Source organism: Clavelina lepadiformis, chromosome 1 (assembly GCF_947623445.1).
Source record: "Clavelina lepadiformis chromosome 1, kaClaLepa1.1, whole genome shotgun sequence".
NCBI classification, from domain to species: domain Eukaryota; kingdom Metazoa; phylum Chordata; class Ascidiacea; order Aplousobranchia; family Clavelinidae; genus Clavelina; species Clavelina lepadiformis.
The window spans coordinates 2,981,960-3,005,645 of NC_135240.1; the positions used below are offsets into that span (position 1 = coordinate 2,981,960).

At 38.3% G+C, this 23,686-nt stretch overlaps 2 protein-coding genes across 7 annotated transcripts; one reads left to right on the forward strand and one right to left on the reverse strand.

Annotated features, from left to right (window-relative positions):
• Positions 1-7,706: 7,706 nt before the first annotated feature.
• Positions 7,707-20,684, forward strand: LOC143444267 (uncharacterized). Of its 6 annotated transcripts, none has more exons than XM_076943448.1 (12): positions 7,707-7,994; positions 8,371-8,472; positions 14,608-14,733; positions 15,171-15,226; positions 16,711-16,769; positions 17,160-17,261; positions 17,498-17,653; positions 17,921-18,066; positions 18,224-18,582; positions 18,695-18,991; positions 19,103-19,605; positions 19,717-20,684. In XM_076943448.1, the coding sequence occupies exons 1-6, from the start codon at positions 7,954-7,956 to the stop codon at positions 17,247-17,249; spliced, it is 474 nt and encodes a 157-aa protein (XP_076799563.1). In that variant the 5' UTR covers positions 7,707-7,953; the 3' UTR covers positions 17,250-17,261; positions 17,498-17,653; positions 17,921-18,066; positions 18,224-18,582; positions 18,695-18,991; positions 19,103-19,605; positions 19,717-20,684. The 6 variants fall into 6 exon arrangements, with proteins under 6 accessions (XP_076799563.1, XP_076799567.1, XP_076799568.1 ...); XM_076943452.1 differs by having other exon boundaries at positions 19,868-20,684; XM_076943453.1 differs by lacking the exon at positions 18,695-18,991 and having other exon boundaries at positions 19,513-19,605.
• On the reverse strand, positions 20,158-22,834 carry LOC143444263 (uncharacterized). The gene is made up of 4 exons (XM_076943444.1): positions 22,374-22,834; positions 21,309-21,433; positions 20,511-21,209; positions 20,158-20,421 (listed from the first exon to the last, which is right to left on the reverse strand). Exons 1-4 carry the CDS (start codon positions 22,438-22,440, stop codon positions 20,251-20,253), a joined length of 1,062 nt encoding a protein of 353 aa, XP_076799559.1. The 5' UTR covers positions 22,441-22,834; the 3' UTR covers positions 20,158-20,250.
• Between the last annotated feature and the right edge of the window lie 852 nt (positions 22,835-23,686).

The following is a 23,686-nucleotide window of genomic DNA, read 5'->3' on the forward strand; positions in this document are numbered from 1 at the left end:
TCCATTATACTCAGAAAAAGAGCTCATTATGCCCCTGTCCTCAACTCCCATAAATTTCCGCTGATATTGCATGGCATTTCACCGATTCGAAATTTAGCATAGATTCTTTAGCATTTATTGGCATCCTTATTGTTGCTGGTGTACGCAGAAATAACAAAGATAATCTGGATGATATGTGGAAATTAGATGCTTTGCCTCTTGTACGTGCAGCTATGTTTCGAGATCGCTTCAAGATGATGCTCAGATTTATTAGATTTGACAACGAAAATACCTGTGCAGAGCATGTGTAAAAATATAAAGCTACACCAATACGAAATATTTTGCTCATGCTGAATAAAAATTTCGAGAGAGCCTACAAACCACATGAATGTATTACCATAGATGAACAATTGTTTCCATATCGAGGACATACTAAATTTACACAGTATATAATTATATACCATCAAGACCGGCTAAATAAGGCATCAAGGATTTCTGGGCGCATGATGCATCAAACTCTCACCCGCTACGTGGTCAGATTTATACTGGTAAACTAGCAGATGGTCCCAGACAAGTAAATATTGGTGAGCGAGCAGTTCCGAACCTGGCTTGTTTGTATGAAGGCTCTGGAAGAAATTTCACCACCGATACTTTCTTTACAGGCACAGCTAGCTATGTAATGAACACATGGGACAAGACTTTAGTTGGAACAGTCATAAAAAAACAAAAGGTTTTTGCCTAGCAACATGCAGCCTACCAATAAAACGGCTGTTTACTCGACCAATTTCGTCTACCATCAAGATGCAAGAGTCTGTTCATATGTGTCAAAGAAAATAAAAGCCGTTGTGCTCTTCTCTCATCTATGCACATGACTGGAGAAGTCGAAGCGTCGCAATCAAGCAAACCCTAGATAATAATCAAGGCTCGGAAGCTCGCTCTGCCAAACGGATGGTGATGAGAAACCGTTTCCTTCGAGCTGCAGTGGAAATGGTTCTAGGACGGCACACTGCGACACCGCCAGAAGGCGAACTAACTCCAAAGAGCCCCATGGAAGTAATGGAGCTACACCGATTGTTTGAAATTGCTATGCGGCAGACACCAGAAACGAACACGACGAAACACCAGGAAAAGCTGCGTGGTTTGCGTTCAGCCTGTTTGCGACGAACACTCAGTAACAAAAACAAAGTGCATTACTTGTGAAACGGACTAATACCACTTCGATTAAGTTTTCTTTCATATTTCTGTACCAAATAAATCATTTCTGTAATCTGTTTCACTCAACGTTCGAAAAATTGTCTTTGTGTTATGTATTCCGGCGTCATTTCGATACAAAATGTGTAAGGGCACAATTGTACCCATGCCGCCTCTTAAGGTGTAAAAACAACTCGATCCTCTATCTCGGTAACGTGTAAAGATTTTTTGCCGAAATTTACTCTGCAATTGAAATTTATTCTAACACAAAGATGTAGAGATGTCAGGAAATCTCAGGGCCCTCAGGTTTCTAGAAAAAAGATGTTGAAAATCATTTTCACAAAACAGCGATTTAAAGTCAAAGCCTTAATTTAAAATTGGAAAGGATACAATTGTACCCATGCAGTAGGACAAAGGTTAAGAAACAAATCGGTTAAACTAATTCTAAACAAATTCAAAATTGAGCAGTTGAAATTCATTAACCGCAAACTTTGCCTTTAAACTGGACATTGTACATTCCATTTCAATACAATCCTTAACGTAGGCCTATTCATATATATCAGCCAATGCACCTTATCAATGTTCACTTTTTAGGAAAAATTAAATACAAGGAAAATCGAACGGGCTACAAATTTTAATACGGATTAATTATTCACCATGCTTATCTCCAGGTCAACAACGAGGAGATAAGAAAAAAATCATGAAGATCGAGGAATAGCAAGTAGCAAGGCGAAATGTTAAACTCTTTCATACTCCTAGTCTAGCTTACAGAGCCTTGCTGTAGTGCTTCCTAGCAAAACAACCTGGAAAGAAAAGCAAGCTCAAAAGCTTGCTGCCTTAGCTGGGTTTCTGCTGGCACATGACTAGCTCACTGTTGTCGCATTTCTTAAGGTTTGCCCCGTGGAAAGGTTTAAAGCATATACCGCATTGTTAACAAGCTCAACTGTGACTTTATCACCGCTCATATCCATACAGCGACACACTTGCAGTAACCTGTATTAGGACAACCTAGAAGGTTGTCGACGAGTAACTGTTTGCGTGGCTTGAAGACAACGCGAATGATTGAAACCGGAAAACCTTTCACAACAAATTGCTGGCCTCTGGCATATAGGCTTGAGACAGCTTTAGCACATTAAATGGTACGAAATGTAACAAACCGTGACAGGTTGTTAACTTTGGTTTGCCAACAATGTTGGTCTGAAGTATTTTGCCAAATGCCCGAAAGATGTTTTACTAACATCTTTGTGAGTGGCTGAACTTGGAAGATCGCCAACAAATATATGATTCTTAGCAAAATGTGAATTGTCATTTATTGGACGTTGGATTGGATTCCAAGATGAATAGAGAAACAAACGACAACATTTCACTGTTCTAATGTTAACAGTTACTGAACTGAACAGTTACTGAGCTGAACAGTTACATGCTAAGGACATGCAGATCCTTATACTAGAGTAAATACATTGAAAGATTAACTCACAAACACATTGAAACAGACAACACCTACTGTGATAATAGACAGTTGCTTCCATCCAGCAGTCGTCGTCAAAATAACAAAGTTACATAACAAAATAGCAGAAGCACAAACTCACCTTTAGCAAGTGTCGTAACAAAGATGCTTTAAATTGCACAGCTTTGGATGCCAAAGTGGAGCTAAAGATTTTATGAGAGTTAAAAGCAGATATATACAGTCGAAGTCGGTTAATCGCATATACCGGTTAATCGAGTAGAAATTCTTGATTGATTTGTAAACTTTTATCACTTAACCGCATATTTTCTTTAATGAAGTGTTAAGTGGCACGTAAATGATTTGAACAATAAAGTAAAACTTCACAAAAAAGGCTTTCTTTACAGTGATTATGAACCACAAAACTACGTTTCATTGAACGATTGTTACATCATAATAGAAGAACAAGACTAATTTTTATTTAAAGGATTGTTACGTCGCAAAGCGCAAACCACTGCAGAAACATAGAATACCTGTACTGTAGAGAAGTACGGAGCACTGGAGCCTGTACGTATACTGCAGCGAAATGCTCTTTAACCTTTCTGTCAACGCGGAACCCCTCATGTACTTTCGCGTTTGTCATGGAACCCCACTAACAAAAGCTTAGAAATTACGAATTTCTTGGTCAGAAAAAAAAGTATTTCGTCATTACACTGTTAAACTTCAAAAAATAATTAATTAGACATTTCAAAACATAAACAGTTATATATATATTACAAAAGTTATAAAGTCATACATTTAATGACTCTGTTATTGTTGCTTTTCTTTTACAATCTTCTTAAATCGAGGCTCAACGTTGCTTAATGCAATTCTCATACACATATCGACACCCTTCAAGCAACTTCTGTTTTTGTTCTGTTTATGACTGTGATGCAACAATAACGTTCTTGTTAACAGCAAGTGACGCAACAATTATATTAATGTTTTATTCGGTTGTTGACTGCACTCAACTTCTTGTTTAACAAACTGGCCTACTTGGAGTATGAATGCAGTGATGTGATCTAAAAAAATTTCGGAATGACGCATCAAAATGCTGAAGCAAGAAATCAATTTCCCTAAATAAACGAGGAACCCTCGCGGAACCCTTAAATCTCACAGAACCCCACTACATGTTGCGAGGAACCCCTGTTGAAGAGCACTGCTGTAGCGTATACGTTTTTTTTGTTTGTTTTTTTTTCGTTTTTTCACGTATCGATATCGAAAAGAAGGAAACTTACTTGTTGCGTCATAATGCAAGAAAGCGTGCGCCGGTGTTTAAAAAAGAGAATAGCCGAGAAAATGTAGGAAACGCATAAAAAAGCTTGGCAAATTGACTATGCGATTAACCGATTTCGACTGAAGTAAACAGTAGCAATATAAACTTTAAATGGCTCAGGGACAGACATATTATTTTCTAATCTATTTAATATTATAATTTCGATAATTGGAATGTGCACACGATTATCTTGATCACATATGATTGGAAATCAAAATTTCTACCACAAGGATAGTGCACAGAGACACTAGACTAACTGTATTACATGAAGTTATGCAGATTAGCAATAAATAATCAACACCAGAACATACCTAACTACTACACACTGAGATTATATATACACGCAAATATATTAACTTGCTTAGCTCAGCACATTGACACATTACCTGGAGTATCCTGTAATGTTATGAGTTGGAGCTTTTGTTGTCCGATAATGCTTCGTGATTCCCTCTCCATAGAAAGACAGGCTTTGATAGAGATTAAATCAACATTTTTCTTAATTTTTTGCCTACAGCCAACAAGTGCTAAATTAAGTGTTACTGAGTCAGCAAACTGCAATGCAACATAAAGTTACTTGACATACATCCTGTTCTTATACATTGACCAGAATGGAAGTTTTTCACTTTTAACAAGAGTTCAGGAAGCAGAAAGACAAAAATTAAAAAAAATTAAAAATCAATCAATCAAAATTGCATTCAATCAATTAGGCCTATGCTGGTGTCTACAATCTGGGGTATTTTGCGTAAGACATAGCACAGTAACAGCACAGGGACAGAGTGATTAGTTTCAGAAAAACTAACACTTGGGAAAAATTGGTAGGCTACGTCACTGAAGCCGTTCACCAAATTAGGGTTTTTTAAACTAAAGCGCAGAAAGTATCACTTTTCGACGAGATATACGGTGTGCAAGACCAATTACCAAGGTGTGCACTGTGCAGCAAGGACACTTGCAGTGCACTCTTAGATTTTTTGCGCAACTTTGTCGAAGAGGGTCAAAAAAGGCTGCCACATTTTGTACCAGAAACAGTTTAAGAAACAAATCGGTTAAACTAATTCTAAACAAATTCAAAATTGAGCAGTTGAAATTCATTAACCGCAAACTTTGCCTTTAAACTGGACACAAGTACACAACAGCCAAGCAAGTCAATATTAAATACCCACCAGCTTCAGAAGTGAACACGCAAAAGGACGACGATGGGTCGAGGGCTCGAGCCTCGAGCCCAAGATCAATAGGGGAAGTGATTATTTAATGACTTCGAACCCAGGTCATGAAAATTTGAAAAGACGCCACTATTCTAAGGTCACGTTCTATAGGAGCCAACACACTTCCAATACAACCCACAACTTACAGGTCACATCTTCTACAGGCCACTATTGCAACCCACAATGAAAAGACAGGCGTCACAAATGAAGCCTGGGTCGAGATTACAGAAGACATGGCTCGTGTAAATTGAAGCCTGAGTCGAGATTGGAAAGGTCATGGTTCGTATATAATGAAGCCTGGGTCGAGATTATAGAAGACATGGCTTCTGTAGATTGAAGCCTGGGTCGAGTTTGGAAGGGTCATGGATCGTATAAATGGAAGCCTGGGTCGAGATTGGAAAGGTCATGGCTCGTATATAATGAAGCCTGGGTCGAGTTTACAGAGGTCATGGGTTCTGTAGATTCAAGCCTGGGTCGAGTTTGGAAGGGTCATGGATCGTTTAAATTGAAGTCTGGGTCGAGTTTGGAAGGGTCATGGCTCGTTTGCCGTGTGTTGCCAAACAAAATATGTTAAAAAAAGAAAAAAAAGTGGACATATGAAGTCAAAGGCAGTACTGTGTATATAGAAATAATACATTGTATGAGTGTTTCAGGCATAGTTGACATTTACATGGAAGCTATATTGGTTTCAGTAATGTAATTGTTGGGAAATTTTCAATAATATGTGATGATAATATAAAATTGCTTGCAAATCGAATGCTGCATAGAATACGGAAATTGAAAAAGCAAAGCATTGCGTTACGTGTGGCCTATGTATTACTTCCTGTGTATCGTTATAATTCGTGACGTGAGTTATTTTTTCATTTATAGCTATTCATTGCGTCACAGTCTACTAAGTTAACCCTAGAAAGTGGTCGACTTTATTATGTACCTTTGTTATGTCTTATTTAATGTAGTCGTTTAAACAAGAAACATTATAATCAGTTTATACAGTTATCATAGTGTACAATTAATTCTAAGATTAAGAAAATCGAAACAACGACCTGGGACTGATTTATTTCGAGGACAAAAATTCAAAAGACAAACTTTGTAATAGAAGTGGTTGCCCTTTACATGCTAAGGAACGATAAACAATCATTTCATTACTTTAAAAAAAAAAACACAAAAGTTGTTTTGAATTATATGAAGTTTGCGGAATTTTTATGTTTCAGCCAGTTTTCATATGTGGGGAATCCCAAAATCCGACAAATTATTAAAATGGTGGCAAGGCATTACATAAGAAAATTACACATCCAGTAGGCCTATTATGGTTGGAAATGGTTACATTAATATTAGTTAATAACAATTCAGATGTCTATTAATGATCATCATGTTTATTATGTTTGGAGACATATAATTGTTTTTTTCAAAATATATTTCAGTAATCATTGATAATAATGCAGTAGTATCATGCAATATTGACATTTACACATAATATTATGAACAAGAGTATATGCATTTATATAAGTTTTTGGCACAAATCAGTTGTGTATTAATGATAATCATATTTAATATGTCCTTTGGAGACGTATAAATTTTTTTGCAGGGTACAGTTTAGTAATCATTAATAATAGTGTACAGTATAGGCGTAGTACCATGAAATATTGTAATTGCAGCAATATGCAGTCCAAGTTCGGCATTTGCAGTGGATTATATTGTTGAGTTGTGGAGGATTTGGAGATTACATCATCAAATGGTTGTCATCATGATTTATAGTTTTCAGCATATAGGGTCTATCGGCGGTACGGTACTTCCTCGATTATCCATCCCTCGTTTAACCGGCATTCGATTATCCGGCCGAGTGATCAATGACTTTGTGACGTAACAAACTAACTGACTAATTCTACACTGGAGAATGCATTAATTGTTGCATTTCTACTGGTTACAATTATTGAATAAACAAGATGTCTCTATGGGTCCAGCAGCCTATCCTTCGTAAGTAGTGTGAAGTTAGACCAGCCTAAACAATAAATATCGAGATGGCTTCATATTCGAGAAGTACTACTGTGAAACGAAAAAGACGCAACAAAAAGAGCACAATGCCCTGTTTCTCATGCAGAAGCAATGCGAATGTTTGATCAGTGTCTGACGTGGCTACGTTTTCAGCCAGAAGCAACAGTTTCAAACACTTCCACGTTAGTACAACTTCGTGAGTTAGCTGCCGAAAAACGTGAATCTTCTCGCAAACAATCCAACATTGATTCATTTTTTAGTAGATTTGCTGTTGCAAATGAAAAATAAGCGTAAATTTTTTGTAAACTGCTACATTTCGATCAGTTTTTTACCATAAAAGTGCTGAGTTATGACATTTTTCTGTACATTACTGTATTTGTTCTCTCTGTTTCTATTTCTATGATGTAATTCAATTATCCGTTTTTTTTTGCTTATCCGGTAAGATTTTTGAAAATATTGACCCAACTTGACCGTAAAATCGAGGAAGTACGGTATTGCATTTTTTCTTTGCGATTTAAATCTCATGTTAAATACGTTTGCCTGGGGCTAACGAAAAATTTTTTCCACCATATTGTGCAGAATTTAATCTACTTTTTTATTATAATTTTATATTATTTTCTGTTGATGCAAAAACGGAGCAAAACGATTTCTTCCAAGACTAAATTTTCCGGGTAATTGCGGACACTCCTTCCAAATGCGGACACACATCTCCATATCTATCTCACCACCGTACATCACCGTATCTAGCTGTTGTCTATGATAAATTCTTTAACAGTTTTGTTAATATTTATTTAGCTAATATTCTTACAAGAATATATTCCACATGTACAATGTCAGAAGTGGAGGAAGACCATCCCAGCCTAACCCTCATGTGAGTTCATTGTAATTTTTATTGTTAATCTTTAGTTTGTAGCTTAAGCAGTCTTAGTATCTTTATTGGAAATGCTATTTTGAAGAAATTTTATGAAACTTTCTTCTTGGTTTTCTCAATTAAATACCATTTTGGTCATAAAATGGAGGGACTTGCAGTTTTCATTCTTGAAATACTGCTGTAATATTGTACCACACCACCGATCGAGTGGTGCTAACTGTTAAGAGAGGTACCCTGACATGGTTGATCACTAGCGCATGGGAGGTCTATGTCATTTAAATAATCAATGAATGAAATGAAAGTAATGAAAGTAAATGTTATTTAAGATATAAATTGCATTCAAATCTTAACCCAATCTGTTTGTTTTATGTCACAGGTCCACTCAATGGATGAAAACTCGAATGTTAAAGCAAACAAACTTGACACAAGTTACTTTCTTGTTGAACGTGAAACATCTGAACTCTGAATCTGCTTCAAGGTTTGTTTGTTGTGATGTCATTTGTTTATTTCAATTGCAAAAGTGTCATAACCTTGAAACTCAAACACTAAATTCGAGCAACTTAGACTTTATTAAAAACAGAATTGAACAGACCTAAAACAAATAGAATCAGTTAGGCGAAACGTGACAGCTATATAACATTTATATATGCGAACTTACACTATTAAGCAGCCGACCCACCGACACTGCGCTTGCTACTGAAATGACGTTCTACAGTTCTATTTAAGGCGGCGAAGCAATTAAGGCGTGAGGCAAGGCGTAAACAAAGGAATGTTAATACATTGGAATGTCACCACATTCACCCCCGGTTAAATAATTATTAAGTATTAATGATAATAAGTAATTACAATGTTTGAAAAAACTACAAGGTCCATTCGCCACATCTTTGTGGAGGTCTTCTTTCTCTCGTGGAGCGCCGCGGGGTTTGTGAATCAGTCTCCATGGAAGACGTTTCCTGGTCTCCATCGTTTCGAATGTCAGTTTCTGTCCGCACACCGTCACCAGTGCCTGTAGGCCAGGGGTTCTTAAAGTATGGGTCGCGACCCAAACATGGGTCGCGGAGGGTCAGAAAATGGGTCGCGACATAGTGACATAGGTGGGTCGCGACATAGGTTAATATAATATAATATAGGTCTATAGGACATTAAAATGGGTCGCGACATAGGTTTGGGTCGTGAGGTGATCATGAAACTCAGATTTGGGTCGCGCTCAAAAAAGTTTAAGAACCGCTGCTGTAGGCAAACGTAATTCCGGTTGACGTAACGGTGGAGTGACATCCGATGCTGTGGCTTCCTCAATGTCATCGTCAGCCGGGTTTGCTTGTGGGCAAGGTCGGAAGTCGACACCGTACTCTCCCTTCCATTTGGATATTTAACTCGCGCGAAGGCGGGGATCGCCTTTGTTTCGCACAAATCGACGCAGCAGCACGGTTCCTTGATTCAGCAACCACGTAGGCATCGAGCTTCCTAGAGTCGCCCGTCTTGGAAAAGGAAACATTCTTTCATGTGGGATTTCATTAGTGGCCGTACACAACAACGACCTAATTCCGTGTAGAGCTTGAGGGAGAACACGTTCCCAATGTTCTTCTGAGGTTTTGTAGGAGGACAAGAGGAGTTTTATAGTTCTCCAAATCGTTTGATTTGCTCTTTCGCATTGCGAATTTCCTTGCGGATGATACGGAGTAGAATAACTTGTTGCAATTCCTCGAGCCATTAAGAAGAGTCGAGCGTAGCCTGGATGTCCGAGGGAATCATGAAGCGATGACAAGTCTTTTAGGCAATCCACCGTGGCACAAACTCTTGAAAGGGCGTCGGGGACAACATTTTCCTTCCCTGGTTTGTGGCGAATTTCATAGTGGAAAGGACTCAGTTCTAGACGCCACATCAGTATTTTGTTGTTTTTGATTTTTCCTTTGTTGGTTTTACTGGACATAAAGGAAACCGATCGTTGGTCCGTTACCAATGTAAACGTTCTCCCTTTTAGGTAATGGGCCCATTTACGGACCGCTTCTATGATAGCAGTAGCTTCTTTCTCAATAGAAGGATAACATCGTTCACAGTTACTGAGAGTCCGAGACATAAACGCCACTGGGCGCCCTCCTTGTGACAAAGTGGCTGCAACGGCGTAGTCGGATGCATCGCACTCAACCTCGAACGGCATATCTTCAGAGATACTACTGAGACTAGCTTTAACAATTTCTTCTTTTAACTCGGCAAAAGCATTTGACGCCTTAGCGTTCAAAGGGAAATCGGTAGCCTTAAAAAGGGGGCCAGCTTTTCCGGAAAAATGGTACCCAAGCAGGTTTATGGTTTGCTGACGCAGTTTTGACTTCTCTTCGTTGAAAGTTAATCCAGTAAGCTTCGCGGCATTTAGTAAAGCTTCTAAATTTTGATCATGTTCTTCTATCGTCGCGCCAGTAACTGTTACGTCGTCCAAATATGCAAATACCTTTTTTAGCTTATGACGTCGGATGAAATCGTCAATCACTCTTTGAAAGGCGGCCACACCGTTTGTAACACCAAAGGGAAGTCTTTTGTACTGATACAGGCGACCCAAAGCTTCAAACGCAGTGAATGGGCGTTCCTCCGCTCGAATCGGTACCTGGTGGTAGGCCGACCGTAGATCGAGTGAACTATAGTATCTGTCCTTTCCAACCTTGTTGACAATGTCCTCGATGCGTGGAAGCGGATAAGCATCGAGCAAAGTGAAGCGATTGACAGTTTGCGAGTAGTCGACCACTAAACGACATTTTTCTCGGTTTCGCACCACTAGTAATTGAGCTCTCAAAGGCGATTTCGACGGCTCAATGATGTCTTCCGAAATTAATCTTTTAATTTCGGCTTTTATGAAGGCGGAGTCTTCCCTTGAGTAGGAATGAGTGCGAGAAGCGACAGGGTAGTAATCCTTTTGCATAAATTCGAACAAGTTGGGTGGGTCAACATCGGCTGCCGCTACCGCGAAAACCTTTTCCGAAGCAGCGGACACTACAAGAGGATTTTCAGCTCCACCAAATTCGAAAGTAACAGCCTTATGTCTTTGTAGAAATTTTTTCCCCAAGATGATATCGGCACAAGAGTTATGCATTACGTCCAGCACAACGTTAGAATAGCTCCGGCCGAGCAGTTGAATGGCTGTTTTAACATGACCTTGTGTTTCCAACTGCAGTTCAGTGGAAGCCAAGGTTATATCACTCACTTTTCCTTCCGGTTTTAAATTGATGTTTTCAACTAAAGAGCTATCGATAAAATTTTCTGAAGCGCCGGAGTCTAACAAGGCTTTAACGAGTCGGCCTTCAATGACAGCGTTGACGACTGTACGCTGGAGGCAGCCGGGAGCACCTGCCAGAAATGAGGTCCCAGATGTTTTAGCTGCGATGGCAGAATACCGTTCTGATAGTTCACTTGATCCCTTGGATTGCTTAGCAGTTTGTAGAAAAGAGCGATTACTGCGGCAGACATTTGAGAAATGGCCTCTTTTTCCGCAATTGCGACATTCTCGATCACGGGCGGGACAATAATTACGACTATGTAGCGCACCGCCACAGTAGAAACAAGTCTTTTGAGTCCTCAATTCACGTACTTTCGAAGCGACAACTAGTGATCCTCCAGTTTGTAGTGTGCTTTCTCTCGGTGGCAAAGCGGGCAATGTTGATTGGGCCGAAGCCACCAGGCGAGGGCTGGTACTGACAGAGCCCATTGAGCTCGATTGCAATTGAGCTCGTTCTAAGTTATCGGCTAAATCGGCTGCTCGCTGTAGGTTGATATCATCTATCTCCAACAGGCGTTGACGTACGAGCAAAGAACTCACCCCATTAATGAAAGAGTCCCGTATAAGTTCGTCGCGGTACTTACTCGCTGTGACTGCTTCAAAAGTACAATCCTTAGCAAGTATCTTAAGGGCACGAAGGTACTCCAGGACATTTTCCCCGTGGTTTTGCTGCCGACTGACCAGTAGATGTCGTGCGTAGACATTATTTCTTGGTCGGATGTACAACTCTTTCAGAAGAGTTACAATACTCTCGTAGCCACGGGCGCCGAACTTGGGTGGACAGGGTGGATTTTTCCACCCTGGATTTTTCTAACAAATGATAGCGATTTTATGTTCAAAACGTTACACAGTCAAATCCGGTTAATTGCATTCTGCATAATCACATAATTCGTTTTATCGCATAAAGGGCGCAAGTCCTAAACCGTAGGCGTAGTCTATCATTTGTAAAGACAATACTTCGGTTTATCGCATAACGGTTTATTGCATAATCCGCTTAATTGAATAAAAATGAAGATAATTTATTCCATTATTCAAAAGTTTTTAAAAGATAAAATTGAAAACAACGCACACTGGGAGCGCACACGCAATGCGTAAGCTTTGTGACTTGTACTGCGCTTTGTTACAAAACAATGAAACCAACAATGCTCAATTTAAGCATTAACACGTGGCTGTCAATACGCTCACATTAACATTCGCACTGTTTTAGTTTCATTTAAGCGTTGCGTTAAGATGATGCCGTAATATGTGAAGAAGTTTTACGAAACAAACAAGTTGAAAAAGACAACAATAAAGAAAGCTCTGCTGACGCAATCGTTGTGACAACACCAAAAAATAAAGAAGTTCTGCATGTACTTCATACAACTCGCCAACGACTACAGTTTGAAGGGGCGGACATGGTCACATTTGTTCGCTTAAAAACACAAATGCAAGAAGGCATGTTTTCATCTTTTGCGTGCTTGAATGAATGAATGATCGCTATACACAATAAACGTTAGTGTTTTGCGTATTGACGCCTTTACACGTGACCAGCGTCACACAACAAGTAAGAAAATAAGTGGAATTTGCACTTTTGCATAAACGCATAATTCGTTTAATCGCATAAAAAGGCTTGGCAAATTGACTATGCAATTAATCGGATTCGACTGATCTGCTTTTGTTGGAAGTGTTTTCCCATCTCTGGTGTTACGTCTGTACAGACAAACATAATGACCAAAAATAACCTTGGGACGACGCATGGTCGCATGCGGAGAGTTTAAAGAAAATAGGGAGAGCAAAACTAGAAGAGGTGCAGAAAATCACGGACAATAAATACAATTGAGCTATAAGTGTTAGGTTAGCATAACCAACAAGTCTAGAATTTTTATAAAAAGCAAAAACTTGTAGCATGGCTGTTGTCGCAAATAACGTTGATTAGAAGTATATTTTATCTTATACAAAGATTTTATCTTATGTGTTTTTACAACAATCCTTGACACGGGGAATTCCCAAACATATGAACCCATTAATTTTTCCGCCCTACATTTTGTAAACTTCGGCGCCTATGCTCGTAGCTATCAGCTTCTTCTATGTAGCAGAAAACTTCAGGCGAAAGACAGATTCGAACAACTCAGGTTTTGTTTATATCGGGCGATTGCGTAGGGCGTAGCTCTTCCAGTGTGGCAATGTAGTCTTCGACCGTCTGTAACCAATACTTGAAAACTTTAGGAGCGTCGACGGTATCCGGGCAAACCGTGAGATCTTTCGGTCGAAGTAAGAGCTTGTCCATCACCTGTTCGTCTTATACTGTTTTTAATAAATTGTCATAACCTTGAAACTCAAACACTAAATTCGAGCAACTTAGGCTTTATTAAAAACAGAATTGAACAGACCTAAAACAAATAGAATCAGTTACGCGAGTGGTGGGGTGGGGTCTTCACTCATGTAGTCATCATCTACACTGTATAGATATGTATTGTACCGGGGTGGGAAACTTATTCATCCGTTCATAGCAAGACCGGATCAACTTCCGGAGTTGCATCTCAGCCAGATCAGTCTGGTGCAAGTAGTGATCGCTCATCCGTGTCTGACAGCTCTGGCGATGATGATTGCGCAAAATCAGACCTTGAGCACAGTGATTGGTCATCAAGGCCGTTAAGACCCAGGTAACTGTACCTACAGCTACCACTGTCAAACTCTGCTTAGAGTAAGTCAATGCATAGGTTATGTTCATTTGATTTTGTATATAGGTGACATTTCCAAAAAAATACCTGGTTTACTTCATGCAAGGCACACTCATGTTGTTGTTTCATATAAGCCATTAGTTATTCTTGGATTTTACATTTCTGCTGTTGCGTGTCCCGATTAAATGATCTTAATTTAAGTTTGGGATGTTATGATTCATTCTATAAATAGCGAAATGACGGAAACAAAATATTAAAACTGCTCATTTTAATTCATAATGTGTTGTGTCAACTCATTGTTAACTAGAACCATTACATCTGGTTGAAGTGCTGCTTGTGATAAGCTTTAAGCCAGACATAACAAAGGAGAAGTTTACAGCACAGTTGAGACGTTTGAGGTTCATGTTAAGACTGCAACTTTTTAATCACTTGTGAGCACCAATACCTGGTTAGGTTGGCCATCTGTTAATCAGATTTACATAATTTTCAGTTTAACTCTGTGACTGTTAGATTCAGGAAAATCTCATTCATGGACGATCGATCGATTTAGTCAGGCATATAAGCCTACTTACGTTATGCCAACCTACTTGCTCAACTATCAGCTGAAAGAAACTATCAGCCAAGTTCATGTTCATTATTATGTTGTTTCAGAAAATGTGATAACCATTAAAAATCCTCAATTTTCTAGATCTGCCTCCAGTTCATCGAGTGAAAGCGTAAACGGCCCTTCTACGGTTGTACCCACCTCTCTTCCTGCCCCTCCGAGGCCCAACCTCACCATCGTAGGTTATGCTGGAGAAGACATATCACTCGTGTGAGGATATTTGTTGGTTATTACAGTATAATACAGTAGTTTCAAATTTCAATTAAATTCATGACAAATCATATCATTATTTATTAGAATTAGGTCTGCATATACTGTAGGTTGCAGTAGGTTGCAATACAGCACACATACACTACTTTTATATAGGAGGTATAAATGTAGACGACTGGCACTGGTTCGTGCAAACTGGTTGTTAAAATGCACTTCTTGTCACAGTTTTTTATTTGCTTGTGTTTTATCAGTTGTGATAAACATCCAAATTCAAAAAAAATTTTTAAATGTTTGCACTGACCACATACAATGCATCCTGTGCAAATACACATTATTGTATTGGATTTATAGGTTTAGGTTTTTTCATTATAGGCTTTTTCGGTAGAGAGAATTCGCAGTCTTCATTTAAAATCATCTATGTCTTGTTATTGTTCTAGAGCCAGTGATAAGGTTGGAGAAGCCGATGCCACCACCGCAGCCTCAAGCAAATGCCGTACGTAACATTATATCGTTATTGCATATCAGCATTACTGAGATAACCTTCATTATTTTCATCTAAATATGTGTATTTCATTGAGAACAGAATGTTAGAAATAATCGGGCTTACCTAGCTAGTCGCTAAAAATACACTTTTGTTTACTTAGTAATTCTTCTTAATTTCTTGCTTTGCCATGTTTCTGTTTTTCTGTCCTTCACATATCTTTCGCAAGACCTTGACAATAAATCTTAGTAATTCGCCTAAGTTTATAACTTTAGTAATTTTGGCCTGAATCATCAACCAACCCAACCACTTATACCTGTTGCTGGTATAAGTTCATATTATTCACAATATCTGCACTATAATAATTCATATAAGACGGGATGCAAGATGAAGCTCAATGTATCGATCACTTCATATCACCCATTACCAACCTGTTGTTCGACGTGATTTTAATGTACTGTAAATAAGTCCCAATGAAGTTCATATGTTCTGATGAAAAATACTTCATAGAAGTGAAATGTCTCACAGTCTTGTGTTATGGTGACAAGTTACTGATGTTATTCATGCTTTTACTCACAAATCCTTTCTCAGTTTCTGATCGCTGAAAATTTAAGACTAATTGCATTTAATTTGCATTAAATTGGTGATAATTCTATTCTTTTAACTGTAGCGTAATCTATAAACAGTAGAAGCAAACACTTCTGCAATATTAATTTACAACTTATGCACTTATAATACAGAATGTTAGGGTGATTGAGGTTGTTGCTTATTCAGAGTGAAGGAGACCCACCATGAGAACGAAAGAGAATAGTTAGTCAAGTTATTGGTGCGTAAATGAGTAATACGCTTTAATGCGGAGAGAGGGCAAAATTATATAAATATCACAATATCTCAAAAATTACAAAATCCAACTTTATCAAACAAACATGGACAGATAGCTGAACATTTTTTATGAAAAGTCACCAAATTTTAATTTTCTACAGCAAACAATGCAACGGTACGCCACGTTTTGCTATGACTGTGTGCGGGAGAAGCAACAGTCGATTCGATAAACTGTGGCTTTGATGAACTGTCGTTTCGATCAGCTGTCGTTCGATTAAGTGTCGTTCGATAAAGTGTCTTTCGATCAGGTGTCGCGTTACGGTATGTGACATATTTCATACTGCTGATGGGTTGCACTTGTAAACTTATGCTCAATCACTTCATCAATACAATCACTATATAACCAAATATAATTTCACAGTTTCCTAAAGTAAAACTAAACTAAGAATATTTGCTTTTAAGTGGAAATGTGCACAACTCGTTGAACGCACTAAGCTAAACACCAGCAATTTACAATAGGAATAAATTTCATTTATATGATTTGTTGTGCTTGTTATGGAGTTGTATTATATGAACCAGTTAGTCCACGTTTAATATTTTGTGACAGAATTGTGTTTATTATTTGTGTCATAATTATGTCTCAGCATTGGCTGATAGACGGTCTTCTTACGCAGATTTGAGCTTTTCAAGAGATCTCAGAAGTGGAGGAAGACCATCCCAGCCTAACCCTCATGTGAGTTCATTGTAGTTTTTATTGTTAATCTTTAGTTTGTAGCTTAAGCAGTCTTAGTATCTTTATTGGAAATGCTATTTTGAAGAAATTTTATGAAATTTTCTTCTTGGTTTTCTCAATTAAATACCATTTTGGTCATAAAATGGAGGGATTTGCAGTTTTCATTCTTGAAATACTGCTGTAATATTGTACCACACCACCGATCGAGTGGTGCTAACTGTTAAGAGAGGTACCCTGATGGTTGATCACTAGCGCATGGGAGGTCTATGTCATTTAAATAATCAATGAATGAAATGAAAGTAATGAAAGTAAAGTTGAATGAAAGTAAATGTTATTTAAGATATAAATTGCATTCAAATCTTAACCCAATCTGTTTGTTTTATGTCACAGGTCCACTCAATGGATGAAAGCTCGAATGTTAAAGCAAACAAACTTGACACAAGTTACTTTCTTGTTGAACGTGAAACATCTGAACTCTGAATCTGCTTCAAGGTTTGTTTGTTGTGATGTCATTTGTTTATTTCAATTGCAAAAGCGACTGTATAATTCTTCCGGCCAATAGGTTGTATCATAGAGGGCGTGAATATTTTCGTTGCCTTGAGTGTTGTAGAGAAAGGAAAAGTGGTTTTACGATGTTGCAAGGCCAGCTTAGGATATAATCAATTTGGAAATATACATGATCACCTTGTGATATGATCTCGCAACTAATCTGTTTGTTTCTACTGTAGCAATAAAACTAATAAGAGCCGCATCAGAAGGATGAAAGAGCCACATGCCGCTCCGGAGCCGCAGGTTGCCGACCCCTGAACTAGCGGATAGATTCATTTGAGGATTCTGACAAGGTGGAATCACTGCTAGCAGAAAAATCACAAGCGGGCGTTCTTGTAAGTGCAAAATGTAGGTTAATATCCAAGTTACTGATAATAATACGAATATCAAATATTTTCATCTCTATAATCTAATTGCAATGGGGGACTACCTTGACCTTTTTTCACTTACAACTTTGATAATGCTTCCATGTAGATTGTAGAAGCACGGTTACCAAACAGTAATTACTTGAATGGTCACAATAAACTATACCTTTGTAACCAGTAACATAATGCCACCAAACAACTGATTCTTATCAGGATGTATTTTGATTTCCTATCTAGCAAAATAAGTGGCATAACAGTGAAAGTTGTTATGAGCATGCTTCGGAGCAAATTGTTGACATCTGAACTAGCGACCAGTCCTAATTGGATGGAAAAGGGTCACAAGAGAGGAATGCATTCATCACAACTCGCAAAAGCTGTTATAGGTGAATAAGTCAAAATTCCTGTTTGTCCTGTTTGGATTTTTTAGGTTGCTTACTGCTTCATTGTTTTAAGATGTATTGTCAGTGTTATTTACTATTATCTGTCGATGATGTTTATTCCAATGTTTAGTTTTTATGTCATTAACTCATTATACTTTAGAATTTAGATGCTGCCGAGAACTCTGGGTGTTTCCGGAGGAGGTGTGAATTTTTTATTGCAGATTCTTAAAGAAGATTTCCTCCTCTTCACGATGGTGACCTTGAAATCGATCCCCACTGGCCGGAAAGTTCCGAAATTTACATAAACGCGACAGGTACTAAGAAATGCGATAAGACCCCAAAACGTAAAAAAATGCCGTATTTATTAAATGTTTCACGTCAAGTCTGCTGAGTGTTTCCGGAGGAGGTGTGAATTTTTTATTGCAGATTCTTAAAGAAGATTTCCTCCTCTTCACGATGGTGACCTTGAAATCGATCCCCACTGGCCGGAAAGTTCCGAAATTTACATAAACGCGACAGGTACTAAGAAATGCGATAAGACCCCAAAACGTAAAAAAATGCCGTATTTATTAAATGTTTCACGTCAAGTCTGCTGAGTGTTTCCGGAGGAGGTGTGAATTTTTTATTGCAGATTCTTAAAGAATATTTCCTCCTCTTCACGATGGTGACCTTGAAATCGATCCTCCCTGGCCGGAAAGTTCCGAAATTCACAAAAACGCGACAGGTACTAAGAAATGCGATAAGACCCCAAAACGTAAAAAATGCCGTATTTATTAAATGTTTCACGTCAATTCTGCTGAGTGTTTCCGGAGGAGGTGTGAATTTTTTATTGCAGATTCTTAAAGAAGATTTCCTCCTCTTCACGATGGTGACCTTGAAATCGATCCCCCCTGGCCGGAAAGTTCCGAAATTTACAAAAACGCGACAGGTACTAAGAAATGCGATAAGACCCCAAAACGTAAAAAATGCCGTATTTATTAAATGTTTCACGTCAATTCTGCTGAGTGTTTCCGGAGGAGGTGTGAATTTTTTATTGCAGATTCTTAAAGAAGATTTCCTCCTCTTCACGATGGTGACCTTGAAATTGATCCTCCCTGGCCGGAAAGTTCCGAAATTCACAAAAACGCGACAGGTACTAAGAAATGTGATAAGACCCCAAAACGTAAAAAAATGCTGTATTTATTAAATGTTTCACGTCAATTCTGCTGAGTGTTTCCGGAGGAGGTGTGAATTTTTTATTGCAGATTCTTAAAGAAGATTTCCTCCTCTTCACGATGGTGACCTTGAAATCGATCCCCCCTGGCCGGAAAGTTCCGAAATTCACAAAAACGCGACAGGTACTAAGAAATGCGATAAGACCCCAAAACGTAAAAAAATGCCGTATTTATTAAATGTTTCACGTCAATTCTGCTGAGTGTTTCCGGAGGAGGTGTGAATTTTTTATTGCAGATTCTTAAAGAAGATTTCCTCCTCTTCACGATGGTGACCTTGAAATCGATCCCCACTGGCCGGAAAGTTCCGAAATTCACAAAAACGCGACAGGTACTAAGAAATGCGATAAGACCCCAAAACGTAAAAAATGCCGTATTTATTAAATGTTTCACGTCAATTCTGCTGAGTGTTTCCGGAGGAGGTGTGAATTTTTTATTGCAGATTCTTAAAGAAGATTTCGTCCTCTTTACGATGGTGACCTTGAAATTGATCCCCCCTGGCCGGAAAGTTCCGAAATTTACAAAAACGCGACAGATACTAAGAAATGCGATAAGACCCAAAAACGTAAAAAATGCCGTATTTTATTTTGCAGCACGTTTTCACAATGAGATTATGCAATGGCCAGAAACTAAAACAAACATCAATCAAAAAGATTTTGATACACTTTCTGAGTTGGCCGTTTTCCAATGCCAAAAACGTGAAACTCAAACAAAGGATACAAAGATGAAGCTTGTGTTGGATACTCATAATCAAATACAGTATACAAAGTACACAGAAAGCAACATCAAAATACATTCAAAGCATGAAACTTTACCGATTGGAATGTGCGATTGATTATTATTATTGATCATTAAACAACAGTCACAAGGAAATTCTGGAACACCCAAACACATTATAAATGGTTGTTGACGAGCTTTATCGTTTATGTCTAATAAACATCCATTACTGTCAAACACAATGACATACTTTGAGCCTTTAGAAACAGACTTTCTCTGCCAGTTTTTGAAAAACGACATAGCTCCCCGTTTCTGAGCCTTCTACAAATGAGACGCCAAGAGATGATAGAAAGCTGGACCATCGAAAGGAACAGTTGGAACGGAACTCTTCGTAGCCCTGACTAACTAAAGCAGCGTATTCCTTGATACACTGCAGAGTAAAATAAAGCAATCAATGAGTAAGATAAAAAATTCTTCAACACCTTACTGCCACGTGTCAAACATCTTATGCCAATTTACCTCAATCGGATGAACGCAATATTGCGAGTATTTTTGAAAGATAACATCAACGTCATTTCTCTTCGCCAGATGACGAATTTCCATCAGTCGATGCTCACGATTGGATTCCCAATCATCGGCAGCTCTCTTTCTCTTTCTGCTCTTGCCAAGTTGTACTTGCAGTACCTGATTCGTCATCGCTTTTTGATTGTCCGCTCTTTTGCGGACGGCTAAATCAAGAGCTACCCACGGCTTCTCTCCACCGCATCCCAAAACCGGATACTCCTTTACAATGTTTTTTGACATTAATTGTCGCTCAGCCCTCTCTGATTTGCGGCCCAAAGTAACGGATATTATTTCTTCAATACGTCTCACAAGGTATATAAATTGAGAGGCCTGAAGATTATTTTTGGTTACAGTGTTAAGAAATTCTTTTTCCACGCCTGAGAACGGAAATTCACTTCCTAGCCCACCTGGATAAGGTACCAACTGATAGGGTGGAATGGAACAGCAGCTAGAAGACACCTTGTTAAACGCATGAGAGATGGATTGGTTGGAAGACACGTCGTCGCTATTGGTGGATACATTTACGCTTATATCACTATCGTTTGCTGACGCGAACGAAAAGGATGTGGACGGCCCATCGGTGTCGTCTTCAAGAAGGGTAAGCATACCTTCAGAAATTGCACATGGTATGCTGTCAAGATCTTGAGTTTCGGTCTGGATAAAACACACAGTTAACCGTTATTAACCAGCTGTTTTAATACAAAAAACTATGTCACTGCATCGTAATACAATAATTAAAAATATTATACGCACCTCACGAAATAACACTTCAGCAAGGAAATTCATTAATCGTGTTCTTTCTCCAAAAGATAATGTGACAAACTCTTCTTTGACGATAGCATGTGTGAGTGGCAAGTCAGCAACTTGTAATCCACTCTCTAAACAATAGTCGCCATTTGTTAAAACACCTGACATACAGGAAACTAACAACATAGGCTAAATACATCGAAATAACCCTATCAAATTAGAAATAGTTCGCTAAAAATTGAAATTTGGCGAAATTCGGAAATGTTTCAAAGTTTTATTTAATAAAAAAAGAAATTATTACCAAAAATTTGTAATTATAATTATATATTCCTATAGGAATTTTTGGCGTTGGGTTATGGCAAAGAAACGTAAATAATAAGCCGCAAGCCTATTCCAAAGCACGTAAGACACTACATTATGTTCTAAAACTAACACCACGGGAGGTGAAAGTATAGGTCTGTTTCCTTTCGAAACTAAGCAAAGGTTAGATAACTTGTAAAACCTAACATTTTATACCAAACGCGGGAAAAAGGTTTAAAATAAAAATGCACGTCATTGCATTGGAGTTGGGCACCGCCATTGATGTAACGCGCATTGGAAATAAGTCCAGATGCTTTCTTGTATCGTAACCTAACCGCGTGAAAGTTTACATCGTAGAACTGTTATAATACATAGTAACTCGTTTTAAAACTAAAATGTGGCATTTGCACAGTTGGCAGTATGCTATGCTTAAAAATCCTTAGAAATAGCCAAAGATGCCTTACTGGTAGTGCTACATGTTGATCTGCTGCCAAGACATTGTCAAGCAACAATCTAAGGAAACCAGCGTTTTAGCGCGAAAATGACATTTCATAAAGCTGGCGTTAAAGGGCATCAATGCAATAGGAGTTATTTTACGCAATTACTAGGCTATAAATTATACAATTATTATAAATCGAAACAACCAACAAAAGCTAAATCAAAGTGGTTTGGATATACGTAACATTTCATTCAAGAACAGCCTATGTTTCATACCTATACTTTCTCATTTTGTTCATAATAGCATACAGGAGGGTTTCAATTGCAGCATACCTTTCAACGCATCCACAATATTTTCAGATAAGCCACACTTGGCCTCTTCTTCTGCAAGATAACCCATCACCCGACTTGTACTGCGGCGAAGATAAAAAGACAGAATCAAGTGCGGACATGACAAATAATACCACAATCTTTTTTCTTAGCCATTATGACGTTTCAATGCATAATCCTTGTTTCTCTTTTTCCGGCAACTAAATGTTAGGCAAGAAATTCAAAATGTCTAGTAATAAGGCCGCAATAACGGTAGGTTTCTAAATAATAGGTCATTAGTTAGCAATCCTACATATTAGGCTGAGAATTACTAACAACAAGGAAGGAAACTTGGAAATATACTAACAATGAGACTTAATTGTTAAATGCACTAAGAATAAGCCAAAATTCGAGTTCATCAAACAACTGCACTAATTATAAGCCTTTTGAACTAACAATAAGGCATTATTTTTTGCAGTGTGGGCTATAGTCTACAAAGAAGCTTCACTTCCAGACTTCTGCATTGCATCAACCTTATAGGCCTAAAATGATAGAAAAACCTGACATTTCAGCTTCAGCATTCAGCAATTTTATCTTTTGCCTATGTAATGAAAAGTGGTATAATGTTACCTTAGCCTGTAAGGTTTGCCCACTTTCTTACAAAGTCTGTCTACTTGTGTATATCTTAACAGTGAACTTTGATAGACTTCAGCAATAATAACACAGGAATGACAACTGTATAATCTGATTATATTTGAAGCTTCTTTGAACGAATACATCAAGATAGAACATTGTGACAGCAACAGCACGAAGACATGTTGCGGCGTTGAACGTAAAAGCCAAAAAGACTGAATAAATCAAAATGCATGCAAAAGGGAAGCAGTTGATTACGTCACGCAGTGTTATGCTTCACTGATTCCATAGATGAGAATTCTATGTAGTAAACAATTTTATATTACATTAAGTGATATATTTATCACACCTATAGCCTATAGGCCATGCAACTCATAATGCTGATGCAGGGGTGGGCAAACTACGGACGGCCGGCATTTGCAGAAACTCCTACTCATCACTTATAGTTTTAATTAAACAGGTTACATGACAAGTCTCATTAAATTTTGTGGTAGCTTTAAACGTAACTGAGTGTGAAATGCAAAAATTGTGTTTAACATGAATATGCGTTTATTTACACACCGGGTAAATTTTCCTACTTTGGCATGAGAGTGTGCGCCCCCCCGGCTGCAACATTTTTTCAAATGTGGCCCTCAGTACAAAACGTTTGCCCACCCCTGGGCTAATGCAAAGAATTTTCTTATTAATTTCAATAATAACGATTG

Coding starts and splice junctions, on each gene's coding strand:
- LOC143444267 (XM_076943448.1), top strand. CDS start 7,954: ATGTCAGAAGTGGAGGAAGACCATCCCAGCCTAACCCTCAT. Junction 8,473..14,607: donor AACTCTGAATCTGCTTCAAG/GTTTGTTTGTTG, acceptor TCAATTTTCTAG/ATCTGCCTCCAGTTCATCGA. Junction 15,227..16,710: donor CGCAGCCTCAAGCAAATGCC/GTACGTAACATT, acceptor CTTCTTACGCAG/ATTTGAGCTTTTCAAGAGAT.
- LOC143444263 (XM_076943444.1), bottom strand. CDS start 22,440: ATGGGTTATCTTGCAGAAGAAGAGGCCAAGTGTGGCTTATCTGAAAAT. Junction 21,434..22,373: donor TATTGTGGATGCGTTGAAAG/GTATGCTGCAAT, acceptor ACTATTGTTTAG/AGAGTGGATTACAAGTTGCT. Junction 20,422..20,510: donor ATTGCGTTCATCCGATTGAG/GTAAATTGGCAT, acceptor TTTACTCTGCAG/TGTATCAAGGAATACGCTGC.